At 38.0% G+C, this 26,855-nt stretch overlaps 3 protein-coding genes and 2 long non-coding RNA genes across 13 annotated transcripts; 2 read left to right on the top strand and 3 right to left on the bottom strand.

The window, feature by feature from the left end:
* The first annotated feature begins 455 nt into the window (after positions 1-455).
* On the top strand, positions 456-7,126 carry LOC112201605 (P-loop NTPase domain-containing protein LPA1 homolog 1). Of its 3 annotated transcripts, XM_024342508.2 has the most exons (8): positions 456-774; positions 956-1,106; positions 2,399-2,676; positions 4,215-4,296; positions 4,494-4,895; positions 5,006-5,710; positions 6,182-6,292; positions 6,572-7,126. In XM_024342508.2, exons 2-8 carry the CDS (start codon positions 960-962, stop codon positions 6,959-6,961), a joined length of 2,115 nt encoding a protein of 704 aa, XP_024198276.1. In that variant the 5' UTR covers positions 456-774; positions 956-959; the 3' UTR covers positions 6,962-7,126. The 3 variants fall into 3 exon arrangements, with proteins under 3 accessions (XP_024198276.1, XP_024198279.1, XP_024198278.1); XM_024342511.2 differs by lacking the exon at positions 2,399-2,676 and having other exon boundaries at positions 458-774; XM_024342510.2 differs by lacking the exons at positions 456-774; positions 956-1,106 and adding an exon at positions 1,558-1,867.
* A 25-nt stretch (positions 7,127-7,151) lies between these two features.
* On the bottom strand, positions 7,152-8,305 carry LOC112201607. Of its 3 annotated transcripts, none has more exons than XR_002936829.2 (4): positions 8,166-8,305; positions 7,972-8,073; positions 7,402-7,564; positions 7,152-7,293 (listed from the first exon to the last, which is right to left on the bottom strand). It is a non-coding gene; the product is annotated as an uncharacterized LOC112201607 (long non-coding RNA). The 3 variants fall into 3 exon arrangements; XR_005799329.1 differs by having other exon boundaries at positions 7,402-7,553; XR_005799330.1 differs by having other exon boundaries at positions 7,174-7,310.
* A 1,974-nt stretch (positions 8,306-10,279) lies between these two features.
* LOC112201606 (bifunctional TH2 protein, mitochondrial) lies at positions 10,280-19,362 on the bottom strand. 3 transcript variants are annotated; one of them, XM_024342512.2, is made up of 9 exons: positions 18,240-19,362; positions 17,940-18,164; positions 17,299-17,783; positions 17,063-17,218; positions 16,792-16,962; positions 16,528-16,698; positions 16,033-16,434; positions 11,198-11,321; positions 10,280-10,620 (listed from the first exon to the last, which is right to left on the bottom strand). In XM_024342512.2, the coding sequence occupies exons 1-7, from the start codon at positions 18,925-18,927 to the stop codon at positions 16,312-16,314; spliced, it is 2,019 nt and encodes a 672-aa protein (XP_024198280.1). In that variant the 5' UTR covers positions 18,928-19,362; the 3' UTR covers positions 10,280-10,620; positions 11,198-11,321; positions 16,033-16,311. The 3 variants fall into 3 exon arrangements, with proteins under 3 accessions (XP_024198280.1, XP_040361544.1, XP_040361545.1); XM_040505610.1 differs by lacking the exon at positions 11,198-11,321; XM_040505611.1 differs by lacking the exons at positions 10,280-10,620; positions 11,198-11,321; positions 16,528-16,698; positions 16,792-16,962.
* A 532-nt stretch (positions 19,363-19,894) lies between these two features.
* Positions 19,895-23,629, top strand: LOC112166030. 2 transcript variants are annotated; one of them, XR_005810758.1, is made up of 6 exons: positions 19,895-20,200; positions 20,578-20,874; positions 21,420-21,516; positions 22,244-22,314; positions 23,076-23,198; positions 23,326-23,629. It is a non-coding gene; the product is annotated as an uncharacterized LOC112166030 (long non-coding RNA). The 2 variants fall into 2 exon arrangements; XR_005810757.1 differs by having other exon boundaries at positions 23,296-23,629.
* A 136-nt stretch (positions 23,630-23,765) lies between these two features.
* On the bottom strand, positions 23,766-25,297 carry LOC112166029 (pre-mRNA-splicing factor CLF1). Of its 2 annotated transcripts, none has more exons than XM_024302780.2 (2): positions 25,044-25,297; positions 23,766-24,920 (listed from the first exon to the last, which is right to left on the bottom strand). In XM_024302780.2, exon 2 carries the CDS (start codon positions 24,882-24,884, stop codon positions 23,862-23,864), a length of 1,023 nt encoding a protein of 340 aa, XP_024158548.1. In that variant the 5' UTR covers positions 24,885-24,920; positions 25,044-25,297; the 3' UTR covers positions 23,766-23,861. The 2 variants fall into 2 exon arrangements, with proteins under 2 accessions (XP_024158548.1, XP_024158549.1); XM_024302781.2 differs by having other exon boundaries at positions 25,243-25,274.
* Positions 25,298-26,855: the final 1,558 nt, after the last annotated feature.

The raw sequence follows: 26,855 nt of genomic DNA, 5'->3' as shown, positions 1-26,855 counted from the left end.
AATATTTTATATTACCTTAAGAATTGTTTGCTTATAATACTGATATGAATATTAAGCGATCCATGAAAATTTTTGAAATAACCATAAAAAATTACAATAACTAAAACCTAGAAAGTAAAACCAATTCAATTATCTAGAAGAACAACTCGAAACCGAAAACCAAAAACGCTATGCAACAGTGTTCTAGTCAATTACATCGTTGTTGGTAAGAAAACCGAATTTGAATTTGCTCAGTTTTGTTTTTTTTTTTGGCTCGAGTTTGCATTAAAAACCCCGTGTGGAGTCGTCCTTTTCCCGGTGTGTGACCTTAAAACGAATTAATTGCTGCCCAGATCAAGTCCCTATCTTTCCGAAATTACCATTCTCCCCCTTCCCCCTTTCACCTACGCCCCGGGCCCACACTCTCCCCTTCCCCCCTTCCCTCCCCCGCACTTATAAATCCCAATCGGAAGGAATTGAAATTCTCGCAGCGAACGAAGCCCAAATCCGTCATTTGGAGGGAGAGAGAGAGAGAGAGAGAGAGAGAGTGTGGCGGTGGAAGGGAAGGAGAGAGAGAGAGAGAGGGACTCGTGGAGGGTGGGTGTGGGCGATGCGTGGAGGTCAGGGGGCAGGTGGTGAGTGGCAGAGACAGAGTAAAGCGGCGAGATCCCGGTCCTCTTTTTGTAAAATGGCCTATCTCAAACCCATCTTCGCTTCCTCTTCTACATAAAAAGTTAATCCCAGACACAAAACACACGCACGGACACAACAGTCAATCCCCACACCGATTTTCAGGTCCCCGTGTCTTCCCTTGCATTGTTCCTCTTATTATTCCGGCATTGTCTCGGCTTTGTCTCTCCGGCCATCCGAATTCACCATCTAAACAGCTTTGCATTGCGTTAGATTTCCACTGTGCATTTTTTTTTTTGATGATTTGGGAGCTGGATTTTTGATGTGGCGTTGATAATTTTGGCAGAGAGATGAGTGAGTCGGCGAAGGTTTTGTACATAGTGGTGGTGGATGCCGAGGAAGCGAGAGAGAAAGGGCAGGAGTCTTTTCGATATACGCGTCCGGTTTTGCAGAGCTCTCTGCAACTCATGGGATGCAAGCCTCGACACGCCTTCAAGGTTCGTACAGATTTTTTTTTTTTGGATTTATGCCAAATTTTTGTTACTGTGGTATTTGCGTTAATCCAGAGCTTTAGTTTCTTTGATTTGGGAAAGTAGAATCGGATGGAAGGGGGTGTTTCTATGTTTGAATTCAGTACTGTGGAAGGTGTTTTTGGGTAGATCTGGGTTTGGATGGAACGTCCAGAACACGTTTTCAGAATTTCACTCTTGAGAGTCTATAATCTTACGTAATGTTGATGAAGGTCTGGTCAACGAAGGCTTCTCGGAACTAATTTTATGGTCGGTCTATTGGTCTTTTATGTAGAATTGGAGTTCTTGGAGTCATTTGTGCAAGATGTCATTATCACAGATTAGTCCAGCTTTCCTCTAAATTTAATTAAAAGATTTAATTAAAAGAAAAGGTGGTTGTTTATGACTATTAATGTTCCTTGTGTCGACATCTTGTTAGAACTTTCTGCTGGTGGAGCCGTTATCTATTCTTGGTTGAACCATCTGAACTGGTTTTTCTCTCATCTGTCCATTTACTTTCCAATTTTGCTCCAATTCTAGGTCTCTTGGCACCCTTATTTCAACTCTTGACCTTGTTGTTTCATATGGATCTCCTATTTTCTCCGATAGTCTTTGTTGAGTTACATTGTTGCGGTGTGCTGACTCAATTTTTCATGACTTAACATTGATATCTGGGTGTAGAAAGATCCTCATGTTCGTCTATAATTGACCATAATCTTGAGGATTTGTCCAACCTGAACATAAATGCGGTAGGGTTTCTTTAGTGTGAATTCCTTGTTTGCTTGCACACCATATGTATAAAGTGTCTGTGCTGTGAATTGACAAGAGGATGACCCGTAATTATATGGTGTTCCATTCGTAATTTTATGTAATTTATTGTAGGAGAAGTGATGATTTGTTTTTCTATCTGTGGGTATCAACTGATCATGCATTTTGAACTGTCAAAAGCTTGGATATTCTTCTTTTATGGTGTTTTTTGGTTGTTTTAGAACATCAGTCTGCACTTTCTATTAATCATGGGCCTGCACTTTATATTTTTCACATTGCTCAACAATATGCATTATTTTAGGAATATTCTTGTTAACTGATAGGATCACTGACCCCTAATTAGATGTTTGTTCCAATTGTCAGGTTGTAACAACTTCTGGTAGCATTTGGTGCTTTAGTTTGGATTTTTATTACATACTTTCATTAATTAGTTGGGATGTTCTTATGATCTTATATATTTATATTTCCTTCCTTTAAGACACTTAGACACTAACATATTTTCTTCTTATCAGATTAGTCAACGAGTTTTTGAATTGATAAGAAACGTAAGTTCATGTAATGCCTTGCTTCCGGACGGGACAGAGAATGTTTCCCCCAGTAAAGCTGAGGCGTGCAAGCATATGGTTTCAGGGAAAGATCATAGAAGTAAGAGTGTACCATTTGAAATGTACAAAACACGTACGACTGTTGTAGTTAGGAGAGAAACTTACTTGGATGTTGTTTGTGATGCTCTGGCTGAGTACAAGTATGTTGGTCCAAATCAGAGGGCAGACTTAGTTTTGGCATGCAGGTATGGGGTCTTGTATCTTTTTGAAATCATAATCACTCAGACACAGACACAGATACACACACTGCATTTAAAAGGTGGTCTCCGTGATCTCCCTTTTCCTGGCAAATCAATAGTTAAAATTACAGACAGCTAGTGTCAATTACCAATTCGAAACAGAGTGTGCGAGTGTGTGTGGTAATATTCTGACTATTTAGTTAACATGCTGTTCATCACATTGCATTGGAACAGAATATGTAAATGCATACTTTTGAAAGCTGTAGTAGTGAGGAAAGTACTGTAATGATATTAGCACAAAACTTGTAGGATTTCTGTTGTAACTTGTGACATAATGCATCCTTAAAGCATTCTTTTTGTGTGGTTAATCTGTATATTATTGTCAATCTCTTCTTTGTTGTATACTGTTTATTTGGGGATTTATTTTTCATGCACAAGCTCCAACATAGTTCATATTGGCCATAATAGGGCCTTTCCTTGGGGCAAAAAAAAGAAGATAGTCAAGGCCTGGCTTTTGTTTTCTTTATTAAACATTGTTTATGCCATGAAGAGCTGGTTGGGCATTACAATTACTTAGGTACTTGTTGGTGTTAATATGATAGGCCACAATGGGCTAGAGTAGTTTCTTTTCTGCCATATATATTCATTCTTATAACATTTACTTTCATAGTTTAGGATCAAGTTGGCTCACTTAACATGTACTTGTTCCTTTGGATGAATTTTTGCTATTTCAGCTTATTTTTCATCAGAATCATGTCTGAACATCACAGTCTTGAACACTATGCCCATAATAACGTTTCCATAAAGGAATTTGAAATACTTATGTTTTTAAGCTTTTTTTGGGATCCCACAGTATTCTAATGGAAAAGGCTGCAAGAAGTGTTTATGATATATTTATTTGGCACCTCTACTCTTTTGATAGTCAAATAGAGTTATACATGAATTTGGCTCTAATTATTTCTTCTGACAACTTTTAAGAAATTTAATCACGAACTTAAATACTATTGACTTTTGTCAGTGCTGGAAATACAAGGGTGTCTTCTCCAGAATAAATCTAAAGATGGTTTCAGTAGGTGCCTTGGGTTATTAATCATTCACAACTCCATACAGGCTGAGAATTTACAAGTCTCATACTAGTGCATGATAACTGGTCATTAAGGTGTTCAAAAATCGCCACATCAAGTGACCTACATGTTATTCTCACAGTTTAGCCATCTGCAAGTAGTTGGTGTTTCTGTTACAGTAAACGATCTCCCCATTTCTTAGTTTGAACATGCTTACTAGTCAACTATGCGGTGTCCTCCATTTTTTAATCTGAACATTGCAGCTCTAGTTTTGGAAATAAGGGGATTAGAGTTAGAACAGTAATATAATATCATTGGATGTTGTAGGAGTTTATATAGGAAATGCTCAGTCTTGCTATTTGACCTTGTTGTTTGGAGTTATTGTGAATGCTGTTGCATTGCATTCTCCAGAGTTAAAAATTAATTGTATTTGCTATCCACTGCACCCAATTTTTATCTTCATATATTTTCTCCATGCAGAATTCGAGAACGGAAGGAATCTGTAACAGTACTGTTGTGCGGCACCAGTGGCTGTGGAAAATCTACTTTGTCTTCATTGCTGGTATTTGAGTTCACTAGTTCTTTGTTTTCATAGTTCCTTTTTGATTTTTTATATAGTTGCTAATCTGATATGATAGTTAGAAATGTTTTTTCTTTTCTAAAGTTATAGTTAATGATTTGAAAAGTTAATAACAATGTCTGAGCTGTTACGATAACTCTATATCATTTACTTTGGGTCTAACCCATATCATCTTTCAGGGTAGTAGGTTGGGAATCACAACTGTGATATCTACCGACTCGATTCGGCACATGATGAGGAGTTTCGCAGATGAGAAGCAAAATCCTTTACTATGGGCTTCAACCTATCATGCAGGGGAGTGTTTAGATCCAGTGGCAGTTGCAGAAGCAAAAGCCAAAAAGAAAGCCAAAAAATCAGCTGGAAGTTCACATTCACTTTCTAAAGATGGAATAGTTGATGGCTCTATGTTAGACGCTGGTTCGAGTACTGCTGAATTGATCGGTCCAAAGCAGATGGCCATTGAAGGATTCAAGGCACAAAGTGAGATGGTAATTGACAGTCTTGACCGTCTTATTACTGCATGGGAGGAAAGAAAAGAATCAGTTATTGTAGAAGGTGTTCACTTAAGCCTTAATTTTGTGGTATGTATCTCTAATTCTCTTCCCCTTTGTCGTCTCCTAGTTTAAAACTGTTCTCTTACTGTTTTGTTTTATATTAAACTCCTCCATCTCAATAATTGTTTGAACCACAGATGGGGCTTATGAAGAAACACCCTTCGATCATACCATTCATGATATTTATCACAAATGAGGATAAGCACTTGGAGAGATTTGCAGTACGTGCAAAGTATATGACACTGGACCCAGCAAAGAACAAATATGTGAAGTACATCCGAAACATCAGAACAATTCAAGAATATCTCTGCCAGAGGGCTGACAAGCATCTTGTCCCCAAAATTAACAACACTAATGTTGACAAGAGTGTGGCTGCAATCCATGCAACAGTCTTTAGCTGCCTCCGTAGGCGTGAAGCAGGGGAACAACTTTATGATCCCACGAGAAATACAGTAACCGTAGTGGATGAGGAGTATAGGAACCAGCGTGCAGCCAATTCTTTGAGTTCAAAGGGGATGTTTCAACTTATCCAGAGAAAAGGGTCATCTAGGCATCTGATGGCTCTTGTAAATACTGATGGATCTGTAGCAAAGGCTTGGCCTGTTGATTCAGTCGATCGTAATGGGAAGCCTATATTCTGCCATGGGACTGAGATGGAGATTGGCAGTGCAGAGCAAGTGAATCTTCAGTTTGGTCTCTATGGTTTAAGCGCTTGGCCCAAAGATGGTGGCCCAAGCTGTGCTGGAAGTGTTGATGGGTCAAGGGCTGATGATACTGAGACTGTAAGTAGGCATTTCTCTTCTTGCTGCAGCTCACCACGATCGGAGGGACCTGCCAAGGAGGTACCTTCTAAACTCTAATTTTGATTATTCAAGAAAAAAACTTTGTAAGGATCAGTTTCCTTGGTTAGGTGTAGTTTGAGAATTTTCCAAACCTATTTTCTAAATGAACTGTATAAATCTTGAAATTAGTGGTATGGGTTGATAGTATTTATTGGTTGTATGATTTGATCTTCAAAAGATGTTTTATTTTGGATATATGGCAAGGGATCGTGTACAGTACATTAATGTACCGATACATCAAGTAGACTAGGTTCAATACAGAGGTAGACTAGTTCAGTACATGGGTAGACATGCATGGAGTTAGTCTACCCTTGTACCGAGCTAGTCTACATCTGTATTGAACTTAGTCTACTTGATGTATCGGTACATTAATGTACTGAAGTATTTTCCATATTGCAAATATGGTTAGATTTTCAAACATGTTCAAGTTGGATTTTTTAAATATTTACCTATTTATTTATATCCCTTCAGCTGAAGGAGGACAACTCGGTGCATGGCAGCGATGAAGAGGTTGATGAATCAGCTGATGTAGGCAGTGATGAGGAATTAAGTGATGATGATGACAAACAAGTTGAAGAAGAGGTTTGTTGGTTTGTTTTAGTTCAATTATTAGGTTATGTTGGAAATCAAAGAGATTAAGACATTAACTTGAGACTTCAGCTTTTTGCATCTGACGTCTCTGCTTGCCCAATATGTCTGTTGGCACACATGCGTGTATAGATATAAACATGTGGGGAACGTGATAAGTTTGTAATGATGACTGATAGCTTAAGATACGGCATAAACTTGATACTCAGCTGCTGATATTAAATGATTATATCACAGATTATAAATATAATAAATTTTCTGCTATTTGTGCAGATAGGGTCAGTGGATGAGGAGTCTACGAAATCAGATGAAGAGTATGAAGACCTGGCAATGCAGGACGTTCAGGGGAATGGATACTGGTCAGATGATGGTGCTACGGAGCGCAAGCTTAAGATATTCCCAGTTGCTGAGCACCCATCAGCCAATAAGGATGTGGATAAGTATCGCCAGAACCTGGATCTTTTCCTTAGAACTAGAAACGAGTCATTTTCTGAACCACTATGTTCATATACGTCTCTCCTCTTTATGGAGAAGAATGAGATGACAATGCCGTGCTCTGGCAATATGAAAATTAGAAAACGCCGGTCCCTTAGCATTCCAGCATTGGGAAGGCATGGGTCAAAAACAAGGGGTCCCATACTTTCTGGTGCCCCTCAGTGCTAACACAACATTTAGTTACAGCTTAGTGCTCTCATCCCCTCGGTCTATATCTGCCTTTCTATGTATGGGCTCCCCTTTCTTTTTAGAGTACCTTAGGTTTAAGTATCACCGATATGTACAGTTGTGCTTTGAGACTTGCAATGAAATGGTTTTGTGATGCATTTGCCATGTTTGAGTAAGAGATGCCTTGTGAACTATGATGAAAATGAGAACCCCATGATGCTAGAATTGTATGCTGCAGTTATCTATGGTAGGATAGCCCCAAAACCTGCCCAGTTTGAAACTCATTCAGCATTTGGTTGATGGCCAACGGGTTCCCAGAGTTACAAAGTTACCTGCAAAATGAGCACATCTTCGACATGTAAATTGGGGTTTTGCCATACTTCCTTTTCTGTTAAAAAGTTGGCGGAATTTCTATGATTGAGATGAAAGAGAGTGTGTACCAAACTGATAGTAGTACTCTGTAGATAATTTTCTAATACATTTTATCCAGACTTCAAGAGTCCAAGTATCTTGAGGATAGGCATCCGAGGATGGAGTTACCCATAACCTTGTTGCATCCTGCAGAATGGTTCTGAAAGCACCTGTGTACATCCTGCATTCATACTGATAAAAGCGAAAAAGATAGTTGGTTTGCATCTTCTGCAATAGGCTCCGCTATTAGAGGGGTTATACATCTGTTGGGGTTTAATGCTCTGTTAGGAATCCATATACTATTTCTAACTTAAGTTGTTGGCTAGAGGTAACGTTACAGTTCATGGGGTTTATTTATCCTAGTGTGTTGGAGAACAGCCGGATAATCGGGTATGTAGTACTAAAACCATTCCTGGCCATGCCATAGTACAAAACTTTCACAGAAGTCTATTGTATTAGGTTGTTTCGGGTTTGCAAGAAAGAAACTTGTACATATAGGACATAATATGATCCGTATTTTGAAGAACGATATATACTGAAAAAGCATACCATTTGCAGTTTCTTAAACGTGATGTATGGCTGAAACATAGAATTCAAACCTGAAGTTTAAAGTCCAAGTCCATTGATTTGGTGCATCCATTCCGCTTCTGCTCCAGTTTACAATTTAACTAGGTTACAGCTGGAGCCAAAATGAACCAGAACTAAAAAACAATGAGTTTTAGTAGTTAAGAGCTCAAAGCTTCAACTTGGACACTTGGGAAGCAGTAAATAAAGCTAAGCAACGATGAAGTACCTGGAAATCTGCGATCTTCAGAAAAGGCTATTTCTTGGATAGTAATATGCAGAACCTTACCCGGAGTCCCTCAGAGACAACGCTGTACTAGCTTTGAGTTTGAGGTTTAATGCCTCATTTTCCACAACATAGTGCATGACTTCTCCTGATGAGCATTGTCCTATCCATATATTCTGTGGAATTTTCCACATTGTGTCGGATATGCTTCATCAGAATCAGAACATTTCTATCTTGTCAAGCATGACTGATTATTCCCTGGAATATTCTCCCTATCCCATATAACACTACTAGGCAGTCAGAAAAACAAAATTCCTCTACCACATGTTAATTTTCATAAGCTTTTTTTTTTTTTTTTTTTGTTAAAAAAAATAGATTTTGTTAACTCATCAAATGGGAAACTCCCAGTTCCTTACTAGCTAGTTCTCTACTGCACCTAAAATCAAGGAGGCCCAACTTCTTTGCAAAACAGTTCCTGCACTATACTAAAAGCTTGTCTGGCTAGTTTATGCGCTATCTGATTATGCCTCTTACTCGAACACGAGCAAACTCCTTCATCAACGACCGAACTCCATCTAGTACCTCCTCCAACATAACTCAGGTCCAAACCTGTTTCATGAGCTTAATTGCACTCTCATATATATACATTTTAAGAAATTTTTTTTTTAATAAGCATTTTAAGATAATATTACATTTTATACTTTTTTTTGTTTTTTTTTACTCTGGACGACAATGTAACTCCCCACCCCACCCCATTCCTGATGTCAGTGAGATTTTAACCTGTGACCTTCACAATATTAGTTAGGCTAGCTAACCAACAGGCCGCGGTTCACCGACATTTCATTTTATACTTGACAACATTTCTAGCCTAGTTCAGAAGAGGTGCTCCATGTTCTTGCTAAGTGTCTGAATCAGAAAGATCTAATTTAAAGATTAGGGTCTTTCTAAATGTACCCAGCAAATTTCTATGTAGACCCAGCAAATTTGTTTGTTTATAAATATTTTTAATTAAACCACCTAATTTCCCAAACTGCCCTTATCTTGTACACAGCAAAGAAACAAAGGCCACGTTTGGCATACCTGATTGGAATGGATTGGCATCGATGACTAACTTGGATTAGATTGGAAATAGCTCGACACTGCATAACTAGCCAGAACAATATCTTCAAGTTCACAGATCTGTTCTTGCCTGTAGCTCTTCCATAAGCTACAGAGCTTCCAAGAATTGATTGCATAGCAGATGTTACAGCCATTCTGGTTACAAGGAAAATAAGCTAGCTTTGTTTGAAGTTGAAGATGTAGAATTAATGTGTACGTTGGTTTATGAGTGTAGAAGTTGCATGCATGGAGTGACTTACATACTACTTTAGACCCACTCGAGGCAGCTGATCTCAATGGTTCATATTTTGGCACCCCATCATGGGTTTGGTATCATAGTGCACAATATGATCAACCTTGGTGGTGGCTTTCAATCTTCCTACTTAGCTAGTAAAGAATCTATAGATTAACATTTGTTGTTGATTTCAAGAAAAGAAAGAAAGAAAGAAAAAGATCTATGTTTGTTCTTTTTCATCTCTTTCTTCATGTAAATTAGAGTTCATTCTTTAATGATAATTTGGTATTTTATTGATCTTGGTTATATATATGAATCTTGGTTATTGGTCTGATCCTGGTTTCCTTTTCCATTACACATTCACACTAACGAAATCTAATCAAAACAAGAATATAGAAGAAAAGGTCTTTGATACCATGCCTTAGTCTGGTGATTATATGTTTTGAGGACACAACCAATTCCTACAGATTTGTACTTGTCAAATTCTGTTTTCATTAAGTTCTTGATTCACAATAAAAAGTTTTTATAAAGGATTTCTGTTACCTCATATTAGTTGTTACTTTTAATCGAAGTACCAAACCAATATTAGGCCATTCCTTTTCTTGCAGCTTTCACTTGGATCATGCTGCATCCTTACCTTGTTCTTGAGAAAGTTCACAGTAACTTCCTTAATGAATTTTACATATTTCTTTTCCATTTTTTGTTTTCCGGAAACTAATGTTCAATCTCTAACTTTTGATAGACCATATTCTAAGGGCGTGTCTTTGTAAAGATGCCAATCCATGATTAATCCAATCAGTCATCGATGCCAATCCATTCCAATCAGGCGTGCCCAACGTGGCCTTTGTTTCTTTGCTGGGTACAAGATAAGGGCAGTTTGGGAAATTAGCTGGTTTAATTAAAAATATTTATAAACAAACAAATTTGCTGAGTCTACATAGAAATTTGCTGGGTACATTTAGAAAGACCATTCTTTAATACTAGTTGTTCTTCGACTAGGAGAGCCATTCCTCATAGTGCTCATCTGTTGCCAAATGACTTGAAATTGAATGTTGGCTGTAGCTGTAAAGTTTTCATGTCTTTCTAATTTCTACGTCAACTTCTTCTGGCAGCTGCACCTTCTCCCTGAAATCGAAACATTAATATGGGCTGTTAGGATCCTTATAACTAATCTTCATGTGCCCCAGATGTAAAAATCATGTTGAATCTCTGGTTCATATTTTCAGCAGATGTGAGGTCTCTTTGCGTATTTGGAACATTTCGCATATGGCTTTACTTTCAAAAATTCCATGTCCCTGGAATTTGACTGCTAACACAAAATTATTAATATGTTGCAGCAGTTGAAATGTAAACAAGTTCCACAGAAAAATCAATTCTGATTCTAAAGTGTCATTGTCAACGATCAAAATTCCAAAAGAAAATTTCTCGAAGAGGACAATATGACATCGTTAATGAAAATACAATATGGCAGAATACAAAATTCTGCCTAATAAGCAATTGTAATAAGTCAAACTGATACGCTTTGATTTAGTTTCTGCATCCACAAATCTCCAATGGGAGTTTGTATGACTTAAGTAACGCATGACAACATTAAGGCTGAGGTTGGAGGGACAGCTATAAGTCTATAACGACACACAATAAATCATATTCTAATGTAAAATGAGTAATGATTATGAAAATTTGAGGGTTTAAGAGCTCATACCAGCAAATGGGTGAAAATTTGTTCATTGGCAGAGCAACCAAACAGAACCTTGGCAATTCTATCAGGTATCAAAACTATCACCGTGACTTGTCCTAGTATTGTATGGTACTTAGGTCGACATTAACTGCATTAAGTCAGAATCAACAAAGCAATTCCATGAGACTTCTAGTTCTGCATATAGTACTCAGAAAATTAAGTAAGAAATCTGCAGGAGTAGCTCTGTATATACCCGCACGTGTGGTGAATTTTCAAGCCATACACGTGGACAACTTTGGGTGACGTGGAGCCCGTGTGGCCATGAGGCATGCACACGTGGGTAACCCGCTCTGATACCGTGATAAAGTAATCTGGGGTTCACATCCAAAACCAATTGGCAATGGATGGAGTGGCCCAAACCCTTATAAACCCATAGGCAAGGTCCCATTTTTCCCATGTGGGATGTATATATTCTCAACACTAGTTCATTGTAATATCTTTGCCTTGAAAACACTCAAGGGCTTACATGACACAGTTACATATTCTAATTTGGCAAACCAGACTCAAAACCTACCGTCTGAGATTTTTATCCTTATTTCCTCTAATAAAAAGCAATGGTTATAACCAAAAAAAAAAGTACCAAACTAATGAGTACTAATTATCTCTTTAACTAATATATCTTAGCGTACCGCATACCATAAAAGTTAGGGTATTGCAAACCCGTACCGCAGCGATCCCTGATCCAGGTAAAATTGAACTATTCAACAACTTTGCCAAAAAATAAATAAATAAATAAAAGAAAAGAAAACTATTCAACCTATTCTAGCAGACAAAATATCCAACATACTATGAGCCTAAAGGAAGGCCTAGATGGCTAGATCTTGTGCATACTGAAGAGTGAAGACTATGGAAAATGTTACAAAGTTAGAATGGTGACAAAATTGCCTGGAGAATGAACTCCTTTGGGGTCAAATATTACATTTTAGGCCTCATAGATACTTAACTAAGAAGAAAGCAATTTATATGCAACAATTGAAATTATAACTGAAAAAAAGGATCATCGTCAAAACCTCCATTTTCTGCAGCTGACATTGAATGTTCAAATCACTATAATTCCAATAACAAGTATCTGCGAGAACTGCCATTATCTAAAATTTGAGAGCACATGTAAGCAGTCCTAGAGATCTTCTAAAGTACTATATCTTTAGTGTTTCAATGATCTGATGAACAGCATCTCAGCGTTATATTTTGATTCTTCTGCCTATCAGGGATTTTGGAGAGCTAATAATCATCTTAGAACTTCAGCACCTGAATTAAAGTAAGATTGCTAGAAGAGTGGTTGAATATGGAGGCTAGCTTTGGGGACTTGGCTGATGTAGGAATAGAACATTCAAGGGACGTAACTATTTATGGAGAAGTAATATTTTTTCCCAGAAACAAGTGACATTAAAACAGGGAGGCCATTATATTGACAACTTTTCAGTCTGCCCTTATTGACCTATTTTCTGAACTATCAAACAATACAAGCATTATCATAGACTCTGCAGGTAATCGGTACCGCTACCAAATAATCATCACATGCTTGCATAATCCTACAAATTTAGAAAGTGCAAGGTAAAAATAAGTACCAATTAAGTGGTACTTGAAGACATCAATTAAAACATTAGCAACCACACCTGCTGGTACCTTCAACAGCAGTAAAAGAAACTGCTTGCTACATTGAATGACAGGATTAGCAAATGCACACCAGTGAAAAAAACAACAACGCATTATAAATAATACACCACAAATCTTCATTGACTACATAATACATATATGGAAATGCATATGTTCAAACAAGAGAAACATAGATGCACAAACTGAAAAATGGCATTGTGACTTACTTGTAGTAACTCCTGTATCAAGAGATGAAAATAAATCCTTAGACAAAGGATACACAGAAACAAAGTATTAACTATTAATCAAGTACTCAAATTTAAAAATCCTTTATTCCTGCTGATAAGAAATTATTATCATTGTTATAGATGCATACTACTACCAGTATAATTATCAGTCTATCAGTTTCAGGATCTGATATGATGCATGCTAGATTAGGTTTTTGGACTACGGCAAGAACAGGATCTGAGCATATAACCAGCACATCACATTTTATTTATTTCAAAAGGCCCAGAAGAGGTTTTGAAAGTATCCACTCAGCGATTCATTATCTGCTGCTTTTCAATTCTTTCACTCAAGCAAAACATGTTTACATTGAAAACTAGATAAGAATATAACAATAAACAATAAATGGAGAAAACAAATGTGTACAATGACTTCATGAATAAAACTATGAATATCAACCACAATTATCCAAGTTCATTATAGATTTTGGTGTTCCCACAAATACCACAACAGAAAAATGATGTACACATGCCATTCAATTACGGTAAAATTTTTACTTTTTGGTGTACCCATTCGAGCAGGAAACAGGTCTAAATAAAGTTACAAGTAGTAGTGGTTATGAGGGCTATCTTTGGTAGTGTAACTACAGAACTCTTGATGAAGTTCTCTAATATGATTCAACTTGACTAATCAAGGCTTTGCTAATATCTTTATTTGTTTATTAATTTTTATTTTTGAAAAGAAAGTAACTGTACTTTAAGGAATGAACCAGAAACACGAAACAAAAGCCATGTACAGAAGTCATCAGCTAGCTACAGGAAACAAAACATAAACAGGACTAGCCCTAGGCCAAAAACAGAAGAACTCAAATCACTGTGCCCCTCCAGTTAAATTCAACCAACTCAAGTCGACAATTCTGACAAGAACCTAAATTCGCTAATAATATTATAAACATCCTAAACAACAAATATATAAGAGAGCTGGACCTACCCACCTGGCTATCTGGATTCTGGAGTAAAGCAAAAGTAACAATGATTTCATGAATATCAGTTAAGCCAATGACTGGTGGAGCAGGAATTTTCTATGTTAAATCATTGCATCAAGGTAACCACAGATAGGTAATTGTCATCCAAAAAGACCAGTATCACATGCTAGACTGAAAAAGCAACGAAAAAATAAAGAGCGCACGTGCGCGCACACTCACACATTTCATAGTACACAAAAAAAAGGTGCATAATCATATAGATATGCTGCATTATAGTGGCAGTTGTCATACAACACGTACTCACAACAACTAAACATTGGTTTATAACTACGTCTTGCCATAATTGTTGTCAAAAAAACTATAAACAACTTTTGATCTTCAAATCACCTGTTATGTATTATATTCTCCCAAACTGGTTTGATATCTTAAGGGCCTTGTTAAATCAGCATAGAAATTAATATAGCTACAATAGTTTTAATGATCAAGATCCATAAACCACCAAAAAATCTGGTTTGCATCTAGGAAAAATTCAAGCAATGAAGTGCTCATAGCCAGATGAACGATCATAACTATAAAAAAAATCCTACATGTATATAAAGTTGAGAAAACCAGACATACTCCCGAGTATATATTGTTTTGCTTTGCTGTAAAGGGAAAAAATCTACATATTACAAACATAAAGACTTCAAGGCCTCAAACAAGAAGATGTGAAATTTTGTATATATGTGGAACTCGATCAGACACCAAAGTACATGGACATGTGAACTTGGGTTGTAAATGACATAGTTTTGATTTGTCCACAAAATATGGAATAGGTGTCTCCTAATGAAATCAAATTTATTATTTGAATCTTCAAGCTTCTACTCAAAACTTGTGGCTAGTTCTTAGCTCTTAATACTAATGCGCTACTTAGCATGCAAGTTCCAGTGTTAACCAGATCATCATAACGTGAAGGATTCTTTCTTGGGAACAGATTCTTCTTAGAAAGGTTTATCTATATCTCTAAACCAATGTGCACCAACAAAAAAGGCAAACAGAAATAGTTTCTGTTCAACCAATATACAAGTGATTTCGTATATATAAATTAAATACCAAGTCTCATGCCCAAATTCCAGTTCCAGAAGCTCAAATTCAAAAATTAAGCATCAAAAGCTTCAACAAATAAACTACAGAAACTCTTAATCTTTTCATTAAGTTGGTAAAATACCTCATCTAGTTAACCAAAAATAAAAATAAAATAAAGAGTAGAAACTATACTTACAAGTGTAAGAACTTTATAAGTGTAGTAAATATGCACCTTTTACCCAGAACCTTGTTTCTCTTTGTAGACTTATGACTGCAAACAGTAATAGGATGATGATGCAAAATATCACAGCAAGAAAACCACAGCACACGAACACAGAATTTTATAGAGGTTTGACAAAAACTTTGCCTACGTCCTCTGTGTGATCTCTCTTGAGAATCACTAGCACTATGGAGAATAACAACTTGATTACAAGTACTTATTGAAATCCCTATGCTAATCCCCAACCCCTTTGCTAGATCTCTCTATCACCCTTGGCTCTCCCTGCCCCTGTGTTTATATGTAGCTGAGAACTCTCTGAGATCTCTCTTTGATCTCTTCTCTGATCTGAGGACACATTATGTGACCTCCCTGCAGCCCTATTTAGAGATTATAGGTGCTGGTTACAAACATGTCACATTAGGATTCCTAAAACTATTAGAACAAGGAAAGAGAGCTAGCTTTCCTATTCCTAACTAGAATAGAACTTACTTTCCAGGTCGAAATCAATAGGAATAACTCTTCCTATTCCAAAACCCATTAGGATACTAGAAGAATTCCTGTGCGCACTAATCTTCATTTACCCATTGGGTTTTGCCTTGAATCCTAATCAATTTAGGCATATCAACGAGCCAAATTCACAACAATAAGAGCATTCAGGTTGTGACTATCAAGTTAATAAAAGCAAAGATTGAGGAAAACAGAGCTTACCTGAACTAGAATGGGTAACCTTTTGCTACAGATTGATGAAACAAAAGTCTTCTTTGCGGTTTTACTTGAAAATCCTCAACATGGTAGCGAAAACCAATACTAAAAGAGACTTTCTCAACCAATTTTGTTCCTTCACCCTTCAATGGAGGTGAGCTCTACTGTCATTTACAATTGTTAGGTTCAAAACTCTTGTCTATACAACAAATACTAAAGCAGCTGTCCTTGCTTCTCAACTTGCTCCTTCACATTTTTTTCACATCATCCTCCTTTACAACTTGCTCATTTGGTTTTCCCATCTGCTTGCATATCTTCTTCCTTCTCAACTTGCTTATTTCCATCTTCTACCGCATCTTCCTCCTTCTGGTTCACATCTTGTTGCTCAGCCTGTTCCTTTTTCTCTACCTGTGAGGTAAAATGGGTTATTAAACTAGAACACAGCTTGTGTTCTGTTGCAACTGGAAGAAAGGATTCAGCAGAGGTTCAATGAAAACTTACATTGCTAGAGTCAACAGATGGGTTTAGATTCTTCGGCTTTGGCAAAAGCAGTGCTAATGGTAGCTTTTCTTTCTTAGATGGTAGCATTTGGATATCATCTTTCTCCTCCTCAAATTTCTGATTACCATCTGCTTGCCGAGCCTGCTGCTTTTCCAGTTCCCTTTTCTCTACCTGCGAGGTAAAAAGGTTTATTAAACTAGAAAACAGCTCATGTTGTGTTGAAACTGGAAGAAAGGATTCAGCAGTGGTTCAATGGAAACTTACATTGCTAGAGTGAACAAATGGGTTTAGATTCTTAGGCTTTGGCAAAAGAAGTGCTAATGGTAGCTTTTCTTTCTTAGCTGGTGGCATTTGGATATCATCTTCTGCCTTCTCAACTTTCTGGTTACCATCTGCTTGCTCAGTCTGCTTTTTTTCCAGTTCCCTTTTCTGTACCTGCATGGTCAAAACTAAAAAGGGTTATTAAACTAGAATAAATTTCCTGTTCTGTTGAAACTGGAAGAAAGGATTCAGCAGTGGTTCAATGAAAACTTACATTGCTAGAGTCAACAGATAGGTTTAGATTCTTCGGCTTTGGCAAAATGAGTGCTAAGGGTAGTTTTTCTTTCTTAGGTGGTTTCCTGGGAGTAGCACTAGTCAAATATATCTCTGGCTTCTCAGCTTGCTGCTTCTCAAATCTCATATTCTCTACCTGCAAGGTAAAAAGACTAAATTAGAATATAGATAACTTGTGTTATGTTGGAAAGGGAAGAAGCTACAATGAAAAGTTACCAAGCTAAAGTATGCTGATTGGCTTGCACTCTTCGGTTTTGGCAAACTTGAAAACAGGTTTCCTAATGATGAAGATTCATATGGTCCACTAGCATTTTTGGTCTCTGGTGTACAATCAATCTTAAATGCCCCATACATGAAAGCTGTAATTTCATCCAGAGTTTTAACTACATAGAGGGTCCCGGTTCTTGATTTCCATAAAAAGTGTATCCCTTCACGCATCTGTTTCTGTTTCGCCACTGTTACCTCCCATAGTGGCACAAACGACACTCCAAACTGAGTGCTCAGAAACAACAACTCAGGGCAAGGATTGAGAACAATGCCAATATCTGCCTCTAGAAGACATCCTAGGTCATCGATGCCATTGCCAACATATATGCTGAGCAACTTTTCATTATTGGTATTTCTGGATATCTCCCTGAATAGATCAAGTTTCACAGTACTTGATTCCAAGTTTGTATGCAAAATACATTTATCCATACACTCTGTTCGAACAACAGAAAAGAGGACTATTAGATAGAGTTGTAAGTTGAGAAAAACTCAACCTTATTGGCCAAGCCAAAGTTCCTGATATATGTTATAAACAATTCCTAAATTCTAGATTAACTGTTCTACAGAAGAAAAGCCAAAGTGTGGAATACCTGATGATACAGCTGACTTCAATTTATTATCGTAATTATCATAAAGGGCCGCCACAACATGAACTCTTGCATTGCAAGTGTTCTTACTACTACCAATGGTTAGTAGTAGATCAGTGAAACTTTGACCGATATTGACTTCATCAATGTCTTTAATTCCCGTGGCCTTTACTTGAAAATCAGCTAATTGGCTCAAAGCATTCCTTACATTTTCGTGGACGAATCCCACTGCAAAACAAAAAAAATGAAACTCAAATCCAAAATGAAATGTGACTCAACATTATAGTAAGTGTTGGTACTCACCCTTCACAATAGGAATGATATTGAGCACTAGACAAGTGAAATCTTTGGTGTAAGCTTCACATTTCATATATGAGCAGCATGGTGAATCCAAAGCACATGCTACAAGTATTAGTTCCCTTGCAGGATTGTGTTCCTTTGTCAAGGGAACTATGCAACATTCCTCAATAGTCACGTGCCTGGCAAAGAAGTTAACTGACAGTTGCATAGCTTTACGATAATGTATTTCAATCCCAAAACCACCAACTTTACCACTGTTCAAAGACAAATTTGCATCCTTGCAGATATCATTCAAAACTTGCTCATTTTGCATACATGAGGCTTGAAAACTTTCAGAGGCAAATCTTTCGATCCAATGAAGATACTTAGGATGTGCAACTCGCTTTAACTTTCTAGCCAAATAGGCAGAGAGACTGATAAAGGTAATCGTTGAAGCTAACAAGAAAGCAACATAGTGTGCATCATTGCAAAAGGGAAACTTAGCAGTGATAAACTGGCAATACTCAACTGGTTCAGAGGAGTATTTGGAGGCATCTACCCCCCATTTCTCCAATTGGGAGGAGAGGTAAGTGTGTTCCTCTTCAACTCCCTGCCTCAACCCACAAATTGCAGCTTGGGCCGATTTGTTTCCCCTAATTGATGTACTCTCCTCAGCCCATGCATATCTAACAGATGAAGAAGGAAAAAGCATGAGAGAGAGAGAGAGAGAGAGATTTACATTAACAAGGTTAAAGATTGGAATTTTAGATTTCAATCTCTGATGGCAATATTTATTCTCAAAAGGAAATAAAAGACAATTCCATGAAAGAAAGAAAAATATGAGAAAGTGTAGAAATATTTAAGAACACTATGTTCCCTACTACTACTACTACTGAACTAACTACTTGATCATGTAGGACTCCTAAAGACTTGGTCAATAGCAGCAAATTCAAAAGGAATAGGAGGTACAGATATGACTTATTCAAAAGTCAAAACAGAAGAACAAGAATTAAACTCCAACAGAAAGACAGAAAGAAGAACCCCAACACCTCTCTTGCCCAGATCTTGATCCATTTCACTCCTTCTATAACCTCACATACGAATACGTACATATAGGCAGGCATACGTTTATACATGTCGGATAAATTTGTTTGGTACAGACATAACTTTATATTGGTCCCTAGAGTCTAGACATCTTATAGTTTTTCAGTTCAAACCATGACTCAAAAAAGGTCAAAAAGTGAGCACTTCCTCCATTGGCGTGTTGTTGGGTAAAAAGTCAAAACTTGATCCTAAGTCACATTACCACGGTAAAAAGATTGATCCCAAAAAACAAATCTTTTTACCATAGTTTATTACTTGATCAAACTTGATCCCAAGTCACTATTACCCTAATCAATCAATCAATCAAGGAAAAGTGAAAATCTTTGGCAATTAACCAAAAGATTCTTTTACTACTTGGGGTAAAATCTTTGTGCGGGAAAATCCCGAATCTGACCCAACCCTAAAGTCAGTGAGTCAAATAATATAAAGCATACAAAGTCAATTGATCGGACGGCAGAGAACAAAGCCCTAAACAGACGAAACCTAGAATCGGAGATCGGACGGCAGAGAACAAAGGCCTAAACAGACAAAACCCTAGAATCGTATTCAATCAAAGACAAATCAAAATAAAAAGACAAGGGGCAACGGAGACGGACTTACACTGTGGCCATGGCTTCCAGAATTTGCCGAACTCCGGCTACATGGCGATGAAAACTTTCCGGTGGGAGGTCGCCGCCGGAGGCTAAGCTTACCATGAAGGGGCTGTAGAGTGCTTCGTACGTACTAGTCCGGTTAGTCTCCAAAATTGCACCGTGCCGCAAGGAACGAGCACCGAACTGCTTCCACAGTGTGCGAGCTGGAGAATCCATGGCGCTCTCTGGTTTTGGAGAAAATGGGTGTTTCTTGGTGTTGGAGAAAATGGAGAGCTAAATTGGGGAAATGTGAGTAATATGACGAGAGCTTCTGTAATCCTCTGTTTTTTTTTTTATGAGAGTTGTGTAATTGTGTTGTGTGCGGCGTTTAATGAAATGGATTGGGTTAATGGTCGACTGGGTTTTCCGGATAGCAGCAATTGGGTTTTCCGGCTTTACAAGTCTATTGTTTTTATAATGCCTTACAAAATTTGCTTACTTGAGTCCTTCATGGTCTAAGATAGGGACCTTTAACATTCTTTGCCTCTGCTAAGTGTACCTCTGTTCTACTTAAAAGTCTTTCAGCACCTCAAAATCAGTACTTTCTTTATTAATAACGTGCTTATTCTTTATACTTTGGTTTACACTGAAGATGAACGTGCTTATTCTTCTGCTGCGGCCTGCAGGTTTATCGTCTGAGGCTGCATGAACTCTGGCTTGGCCCTTGACACCTGCTACCAGAGGATTTCTTTTACTCAACATAGAAATAGTCAATTTCTATTATGACTATGATGCTTGGGTGGATGAGTCAAAAGCCTTATTTTCTTTCTAATTCTGTATTCATCTTTACAGTTTGGAATGAGATCCACAAGTCGTCACTGTCGTGTTTTTCACTTAGAGAGCAACATTGGCTATTCTCAGCTGTTCCGCACCCCCCTCCCCTCAAATTTGCTTACTAATTCATGTCCGGCTGTATCCTGAATGTAAGTTTAAATCTTCTCTTGTTACTTCATCATAATTCTTACTGGTTACACAACTTTAAGTTTGTATATTTTTATTGCCCTGAGCAGCCATTACATCTGTCAAAAGTGCATACTTAATCAACAATTGGAAGGAGCAATATTTTGGGGTTGTGCTGTGGTTTGAACAAGTACCCTATTAGAGGGAGGAGATCCCCCCTTAGTTACCAGCAGTCACATGATCTTTTCCCATTCATTCCCTCTGCTTTTGTGTTTGCTTCGTCCACTTCAACTGTTCAGGAGTTGGAACAAACAACGCATAATTGCTTGATATAATTTACTTTCACAATTCTTGCATAGATATTACAAATATAAACCGAAATCATACAACCTTCCTCTAATATAAATCCTGTAATCTGTAATACCATATTCATTTGTTTGGTGAATCTCTTATAGACATCGGTTGTTATTATTGCTGTCTTCATAAGTTCATATCTCTCTCTTCATCTCTTTACAAATTATAAGTTCATGCCTTGATGAGCAATTTTCTTTTTCTTTGTGTCATTCAGGAAGTAGCACGATTCTTCATGGTAGTATGACGGATAAGATGCATATGTGGATAATTTTATATGAGGACAACAATGAGTGCTGCTATATACTTGATTGGTAATGTACTTTTTTTACATACTGTTTAACGTTAATGATTTAAGGCCACAGCTCTTTCTATGTCTTCTACCTCATTCATTTTGTTAGCCTAAATTAATTGACAGAAAGATTGAAACACTCCATAATTCAGAAGATGATGAGCTACCTATGAGTTACCTTCCTTTCTTGATGCAGGACCAATAGACAAAAAACTGTAGAACTAGGGTTACTTTGAGTACTTTAGGATTTGATTGCTGAGGTCTCGATTATTTAGAAGAAAATGGATTTAGAATAAGAAAGTTACGAAGGAAGGGAAAGAACTACCAGCATCACACTGGTGAGATTCTAGGATAAGGCCACTAGCATCACACCAGTAGGGTTTCTAGGCATCACACCCGGAGGTCTTAGGCATCACACCTTAGGTTAGGTTGCATCACACAAATCTTTCAATTTTTATTAACTCAAATCTGAAAATAAAAGACTACAAAGCCCTCTATATAGAGAGGCTAAGATAATCCTAGAATAACTAGGATTAAGTAATTTTTTATATTCCTATGCTTAAAAGAATCCTAAAAAATAAATCCTCATACTAATAAGAATCCTAATAATAAAAGCCTAGATTTATTTGAACTTTCCAGATCCAGGTAACTTAAAATTCCACTCGTATTCTTCATCATTTCTGTTCTAGATTTAATTGATATTGTACTGATTGTTTCAATGTCACTGATAAGTTGAGGTTACATGGCAGTTAAAGAAAAGAGACTTTATCTCCAGACTTATGGAGACTGGAGAGATTGATCCCAAGTACTGAGAGACATGGTAAGTGGTTAAGTTTCAGCATCAATATTGATGAAAAACTGGAGAGAGAATTTTCTTAACAGAATAGTAATTTTATTTTCCTTCATATAATTACAAATACAAGGCACCTATATATATATATATATATATATATATATATATATATACATGAGGTGCAATAATCAAGAGCGGAAGTTTAGCTCGATTCTAACAAATATCTACTGGGTTGTAGAAGGTTTCTGTAACAAATTTGAGACGGTTATTCTCTAGAATGTGAATCATGTTTTTCTTGCTTGTTCTGGCGTTGATCAGGTGTGGCAGCAGTGTGATGTTGCTGCAGGTGTTGATCAGCTGTGTGTATTTCTTGCTGTAGATCAATAAATATAACAGTTAAAAAGAGGGGGTAAAAAACAGAAACTAAAAAGTTGAAAAAGAATAAGCAGAGAAGCATCATAGGAGAGCATAACAAGGCAGGAGCCACATTCTATTAACTTTTAAATAAAGAAATGAATAAGGAGACTCCACTCATGAGAAGTTGCATGGAGTTCATCCTTCTAAATTGTTTGTATGATGCTCGCCCTCTCTTTAGTAAATAATTGATCTCCAAGATAAAGAATTTCTAGGTGGACATTTCATTTTAGAGCATTGAGTTTTTATTTGTCCAAAGTCCTTCTCTACCCCACTCCCCTAAAGCATACCTTTAAAGGCTTTAAACCCTTTTTTTTACAAGCTAGAACTTGAGATTAAGGTGATTTTTTATCCTATGTTTGCTTTTGAATCAGGCAAAAGGATTGAAGGTAACCTGCTTATTATGCTACTGTTCAGGAGGAGACAACACACATGATGCTTTTCATTTGGCTGATGCAGTTGCAAACTTCTGGGCTAGAGTCCCACTAATTTCCATGGTCAGTTTATCTTCTTGAATAGATTCAGTTAATTTGCCAATTAGATGCTTCTGTTTGAAAGGAGTATGGTCGTGCCCATAACCGTGCTTTCTTTTAGTTCTGTGGTTGGTCTCTCTTTTTTTTGTAGGTAAAAGAGAAGAAGGAAAATAGAAAGAGAGGAGTCCAGCTATTCCCACAAGCATATTTGCTTTTCATTCCCTGTTCTTTTAGTGTTCCTGTCGTCGTTTTCACAGCTTTGTAACGTCAAATGCAAGAGTCGTCAAAATTTGTATTCTTGGAACCAAACTTGACGGTTTTAATCTAAACCCCATCACTTAACGCCTCTTCAATTGCATGGCTGAGTGATCGATAATGCTAAGTTTCCATAAGCTCTAGTGTCAGTGTGTGTAAGATGCTAAACTTTTCTCAGTTTAACATTTCTTACCTTACAATTGTGACTTTACCATGAACAAATTTGAGACAAGAAAAAAGGAACCAACCCGCAGCATCGAGCGGGAGTGTACTTTTGAGAACAAATATGTGGGAACAATTACAGAAAGAACAAGATCCAAGCAAATGATGCAAACAGAGTCGGGCAACTTTAAGGCTTTTGAAGATTATCACAACAGTTTTACAAAACAAAAAGAAGTAGAATAAATAAAAGAGACATGAATCGTTTGAATTTCAGTTTACAACTCGATCTGGAGGCCACAGCCTTGAGATCGAGTAACTTTTTTCTTCTATTTTGAACATCTTAATCCAACTCTTGAGGCCCAGATCGCCAAAGCTAGCCTCCATATCCAACCATACTTGTCCCAACATATTCCTCTCCTCCTGACTTCGACCCCAAGCTTTTAAATAGCGAGCAGCTCTACTGAAAACCATTGTAGCATGTTCAATAGAATGGTTCTCTTGTGCCTCAAACCTTGCATAACTGATCCAGACCCGGACATCCTTTGAGCAGTCTAGTAGTCTCTCGTAGAGTTTTCTAGTTCTCTCAAACTCCCCCTCGGATATTTCAAACTCAATGTACGCCGACCACAACCGCTCACGAAGGTCGGTTTCCGGCTGCTGGATACCCAATTCGAAAAGGGCCCTCACTCGTTCTGTCTCCCCCAATGCTCTCTCAAACTCTGCGTACTTGACCCAACCATCCCAGTTCTGTGGTTTCCAACACACATACTTCTCGTACAGTTTCCGACACTGATTCAAATTCCCAAGCTTCATCTCCATCTCAATGCACTTGATAAATATCTTGGGTTTTGGTGCCGTTCTCATGGCAGTGGCCAGGATCTTGCGCGCACCCTTGAGATTCCCCTGTCGTAACTCCAAACCCGCTGCAAGAAGCCAAACCTTGGCAAATGAGAACTTGTCATGAGGAATCACCGCAAGGCACTGCTCATAAACTTGTCTCGCGTCTCCTCCGGAACCCTCCTCATAAGTTGCATAATAGATCCACAAATCAACATAGCGCCGCCACCGAAGCTTCCCGTCCCGGTACAACTCCGGCACCGGAGGAACATTAGCTGTAGCTCGCCGGAACAGCTCTCTGATTCGGTGCTTATTCGCAGCAGCACTCTCTTCTAGCCCTATGTAAGCGAGCCAGGAGTCGTAATTCAGAGGATTGTTTCTGACCTCTTGCTCATAGTGAACCCTTCTCCAATCCCTGTTCCGCCTCTCAACAGCCACAATCTCGTCATATACCATCTTCGATCGATCGATCTGGGGATTTTTTTCGATTTCCTAAACAGAAAACAATGGAGGATTTTGGATGGTATTTATTTATTTATAGACAAACATACAGATGCAACACCGATTAGGATTAAGAAACCTAGTTATAACTGGAATTGAAATCAACCGACGGACCGGATCGTCCGGATGGACTATTCATATAGTGATTGTAGCGCTTCCATATCTACAAATTTGAGTATTCAATCTCTCTCTCTCTCTCTCAACACAATTTTGTACACGAAATCAAAGACTCCTTCATATGTTGATGCCCAAAAAAAACCCGCCCACAAAACCAATAAATAACCAAGAGGTGAGAGAATATGAGCTGCTTAACTGCCTTTGTTTGAAACAAAGAGAGAACCCAGAAAAGGCGTCTGTGTACTTGCAGGTGTGGTATGAAACGTATAGGGATATTGGGAAAATATATATATATATATATATAATCTAGTGTGTGCAATTCTAGAGAAACATATTTACTACCAATAATAATTTGACACCTCAATTAAAATAGACAGGAATGTAATGCTGTGTGTGCAAGCCTAGGGTAATGTTCAAAAGAAATTGATGGAACCAGTTTGATTCGGTTGATTCCAATTTGTTGTATTGTCGAACTTTGATGTGACCGGTTCGATAGGGTTTTCAGCACGGACCGGCAGTTCAGTCTGATTCTAGAGCACGTTTACTTACTTGGAATGAGAGGGAATGATTAGCGGGTAAAACTATTCCTACGTTTACTAACACATAAAGGAATCAGAATGATTCTGGATAAAAGTATTCATGCTCATGCGTTTACTAACACATGAAGGAATCAGAATGGGTGTAGGTCCCACCTCCTTATAAGGAATCGATTTCTGAATACTCAGGAATTTGATTACGAAGGGGGGAGATGGGTTTAGGAATCAACTCCTCCGGAATCAATACCAATTCCTTTCTTCTCTCATTCCTGTTGTCTCCGATTCATGATTATTTTCCATTCTATGTAAGTAAACGTGTCATAGTTTCTCTGCGGAGATTCAATCTAAATTTGACCGGTTTTCAATTTTTCAGCTGTCAAAAGTCCACCCCTACAATGAAGAACCAAATGTAATCCAGAAAATGTAAAAAGCTATAATGCTATGGCCAGTTATGCATATTTCAAGTAGAGGTGGCAAATGGGTCGACCCCGCCGGGCCCAACTCATTTTAAGCTGGTCTATTTGTACTTCATGCAGTGCTCGAGCTGACCCATTTATTATCATGCTCGAGCCCCTGTATGCCCATTTACTTATATGTTAAGCCCAGCTTGGCCCATGATTCAAGCCCATATTTTGTCGGCCTCGGCCGTGCTCGTGCCATTCCACTTAGCTAGGTTGAGCACTAGAACCAGTGAACCACCCAATCAACCTCTTTCTTAGGGGAGAGCAGATGATCTGAGCGTTATTGGACACTTATCCAGGGCTTGGGTAACAGGCACTAATAAGACCATGGTCTTGGTCAATCGAACTGTCTAATAGTGGTTGTCAGGATATCCGAGTACCGACACCAGCAAGGCAGTAGTGGCGGCGCAGTTGCAAGTTTCTGCAAACAACAGTGGGCCTCGTTGAGGGACCCCCAACAGCAGAAGTAATAACTGGACGGACAATACTAGCTGGGAAGCCCTTCCTAACCAATACGTGCATGTCTCACTCCTACTCCAATACCTATTTTTTTTTTTTTCCCTTCTCTCTCCAACATCGGTGGCTCGGTGCCTTCTCTTTTCCTTCTTCCTCTTCTTTTTCTGAAACCAAGTTCACCATTTTTCCGAACCCACACTCCGCATTTCAAATGAAACCTTGAATTAAGGTTATTAAGCTTTGAACATGTATCAATTTGATACCAACCCTAGGCGCTAGTCGGGTGGTGACCCAGGGACTAGCGCCTAGGCGGGGACTAGGCGGTTTTTTTTATTTTTTTTATTTTTATTTTTTAT

This window comes from Rosa chinensis, chromosome 5, assembly GCF_002994745.2.
Source record: "Rosa chinensis cultivar Old Blush chromosome 5, RchiOBHm-V2, whole genome shotgun sequence".
In the NCBI taxonomy this organism is placed as follows: Eukaryota; Viridiplantae; Streptophyta; class Magnoliopsida; order Rosales; family Rosaceae; genus Rosa; species Rosa chinensis.
This window is presented reverse-complemented; position numbering and strand designations above follow the sequence as displayed.

Excerpts from the sequence above, each read along its gene's own strand:
- LOC112201605 (XM_024342508.2), top strand. The coding sequence starts at position 960 with ATGAGTGAGTCGGCGAAGGTTTTGTACATAGTGGTGGTGGATGCCGAG. Across the intron at positions 1,107-2,398 it reads AGCCTCGACACGCCTTCAAG|ATTAGTCAACGAGTTTTTGA; the intron begins GTTCGTACAGAT and ends TCTTCTTATCAG. Across the intron at positions 5,711-6,181 it reads CGGAGGGACCTGCCAAGGAG|CTGAAGGAGGACAACTCGGT; the intron begins GTACCTTCTAAA and ends ATATCCCTTCAG.
- LOC112201606 (XM_024342512.2), bottom strand. The coding sequence starts at position 18,927 with ATGCTTTTTCCTTCTTCATCTGTTAGATATGCATGGGCTGAGGAGAGT. Across the intron at positions 17,784-17,939 it reads GAAGTCAGCTGTATCATCAG|AGTGTATGGATAAATGTATT; the intron begins GTATTCCACACT and ends TTGTTCGAACAG. Across the intron at positions 16,963-17,062 it reads TATCTGTTGACTCTAGCAAT|GTACAGAAAAGGGAACTGGA; the intron begins GTAAGTTTTCAT and ends TTGACCATGCAG.
- LOC112166029 (XM_024302780.2), bottom strand. The coding sequence starts at position 24,884 with ATGGTATATGACGAGATTGTGGCTGTTGAGAGGCGGAACAGGGATTGG.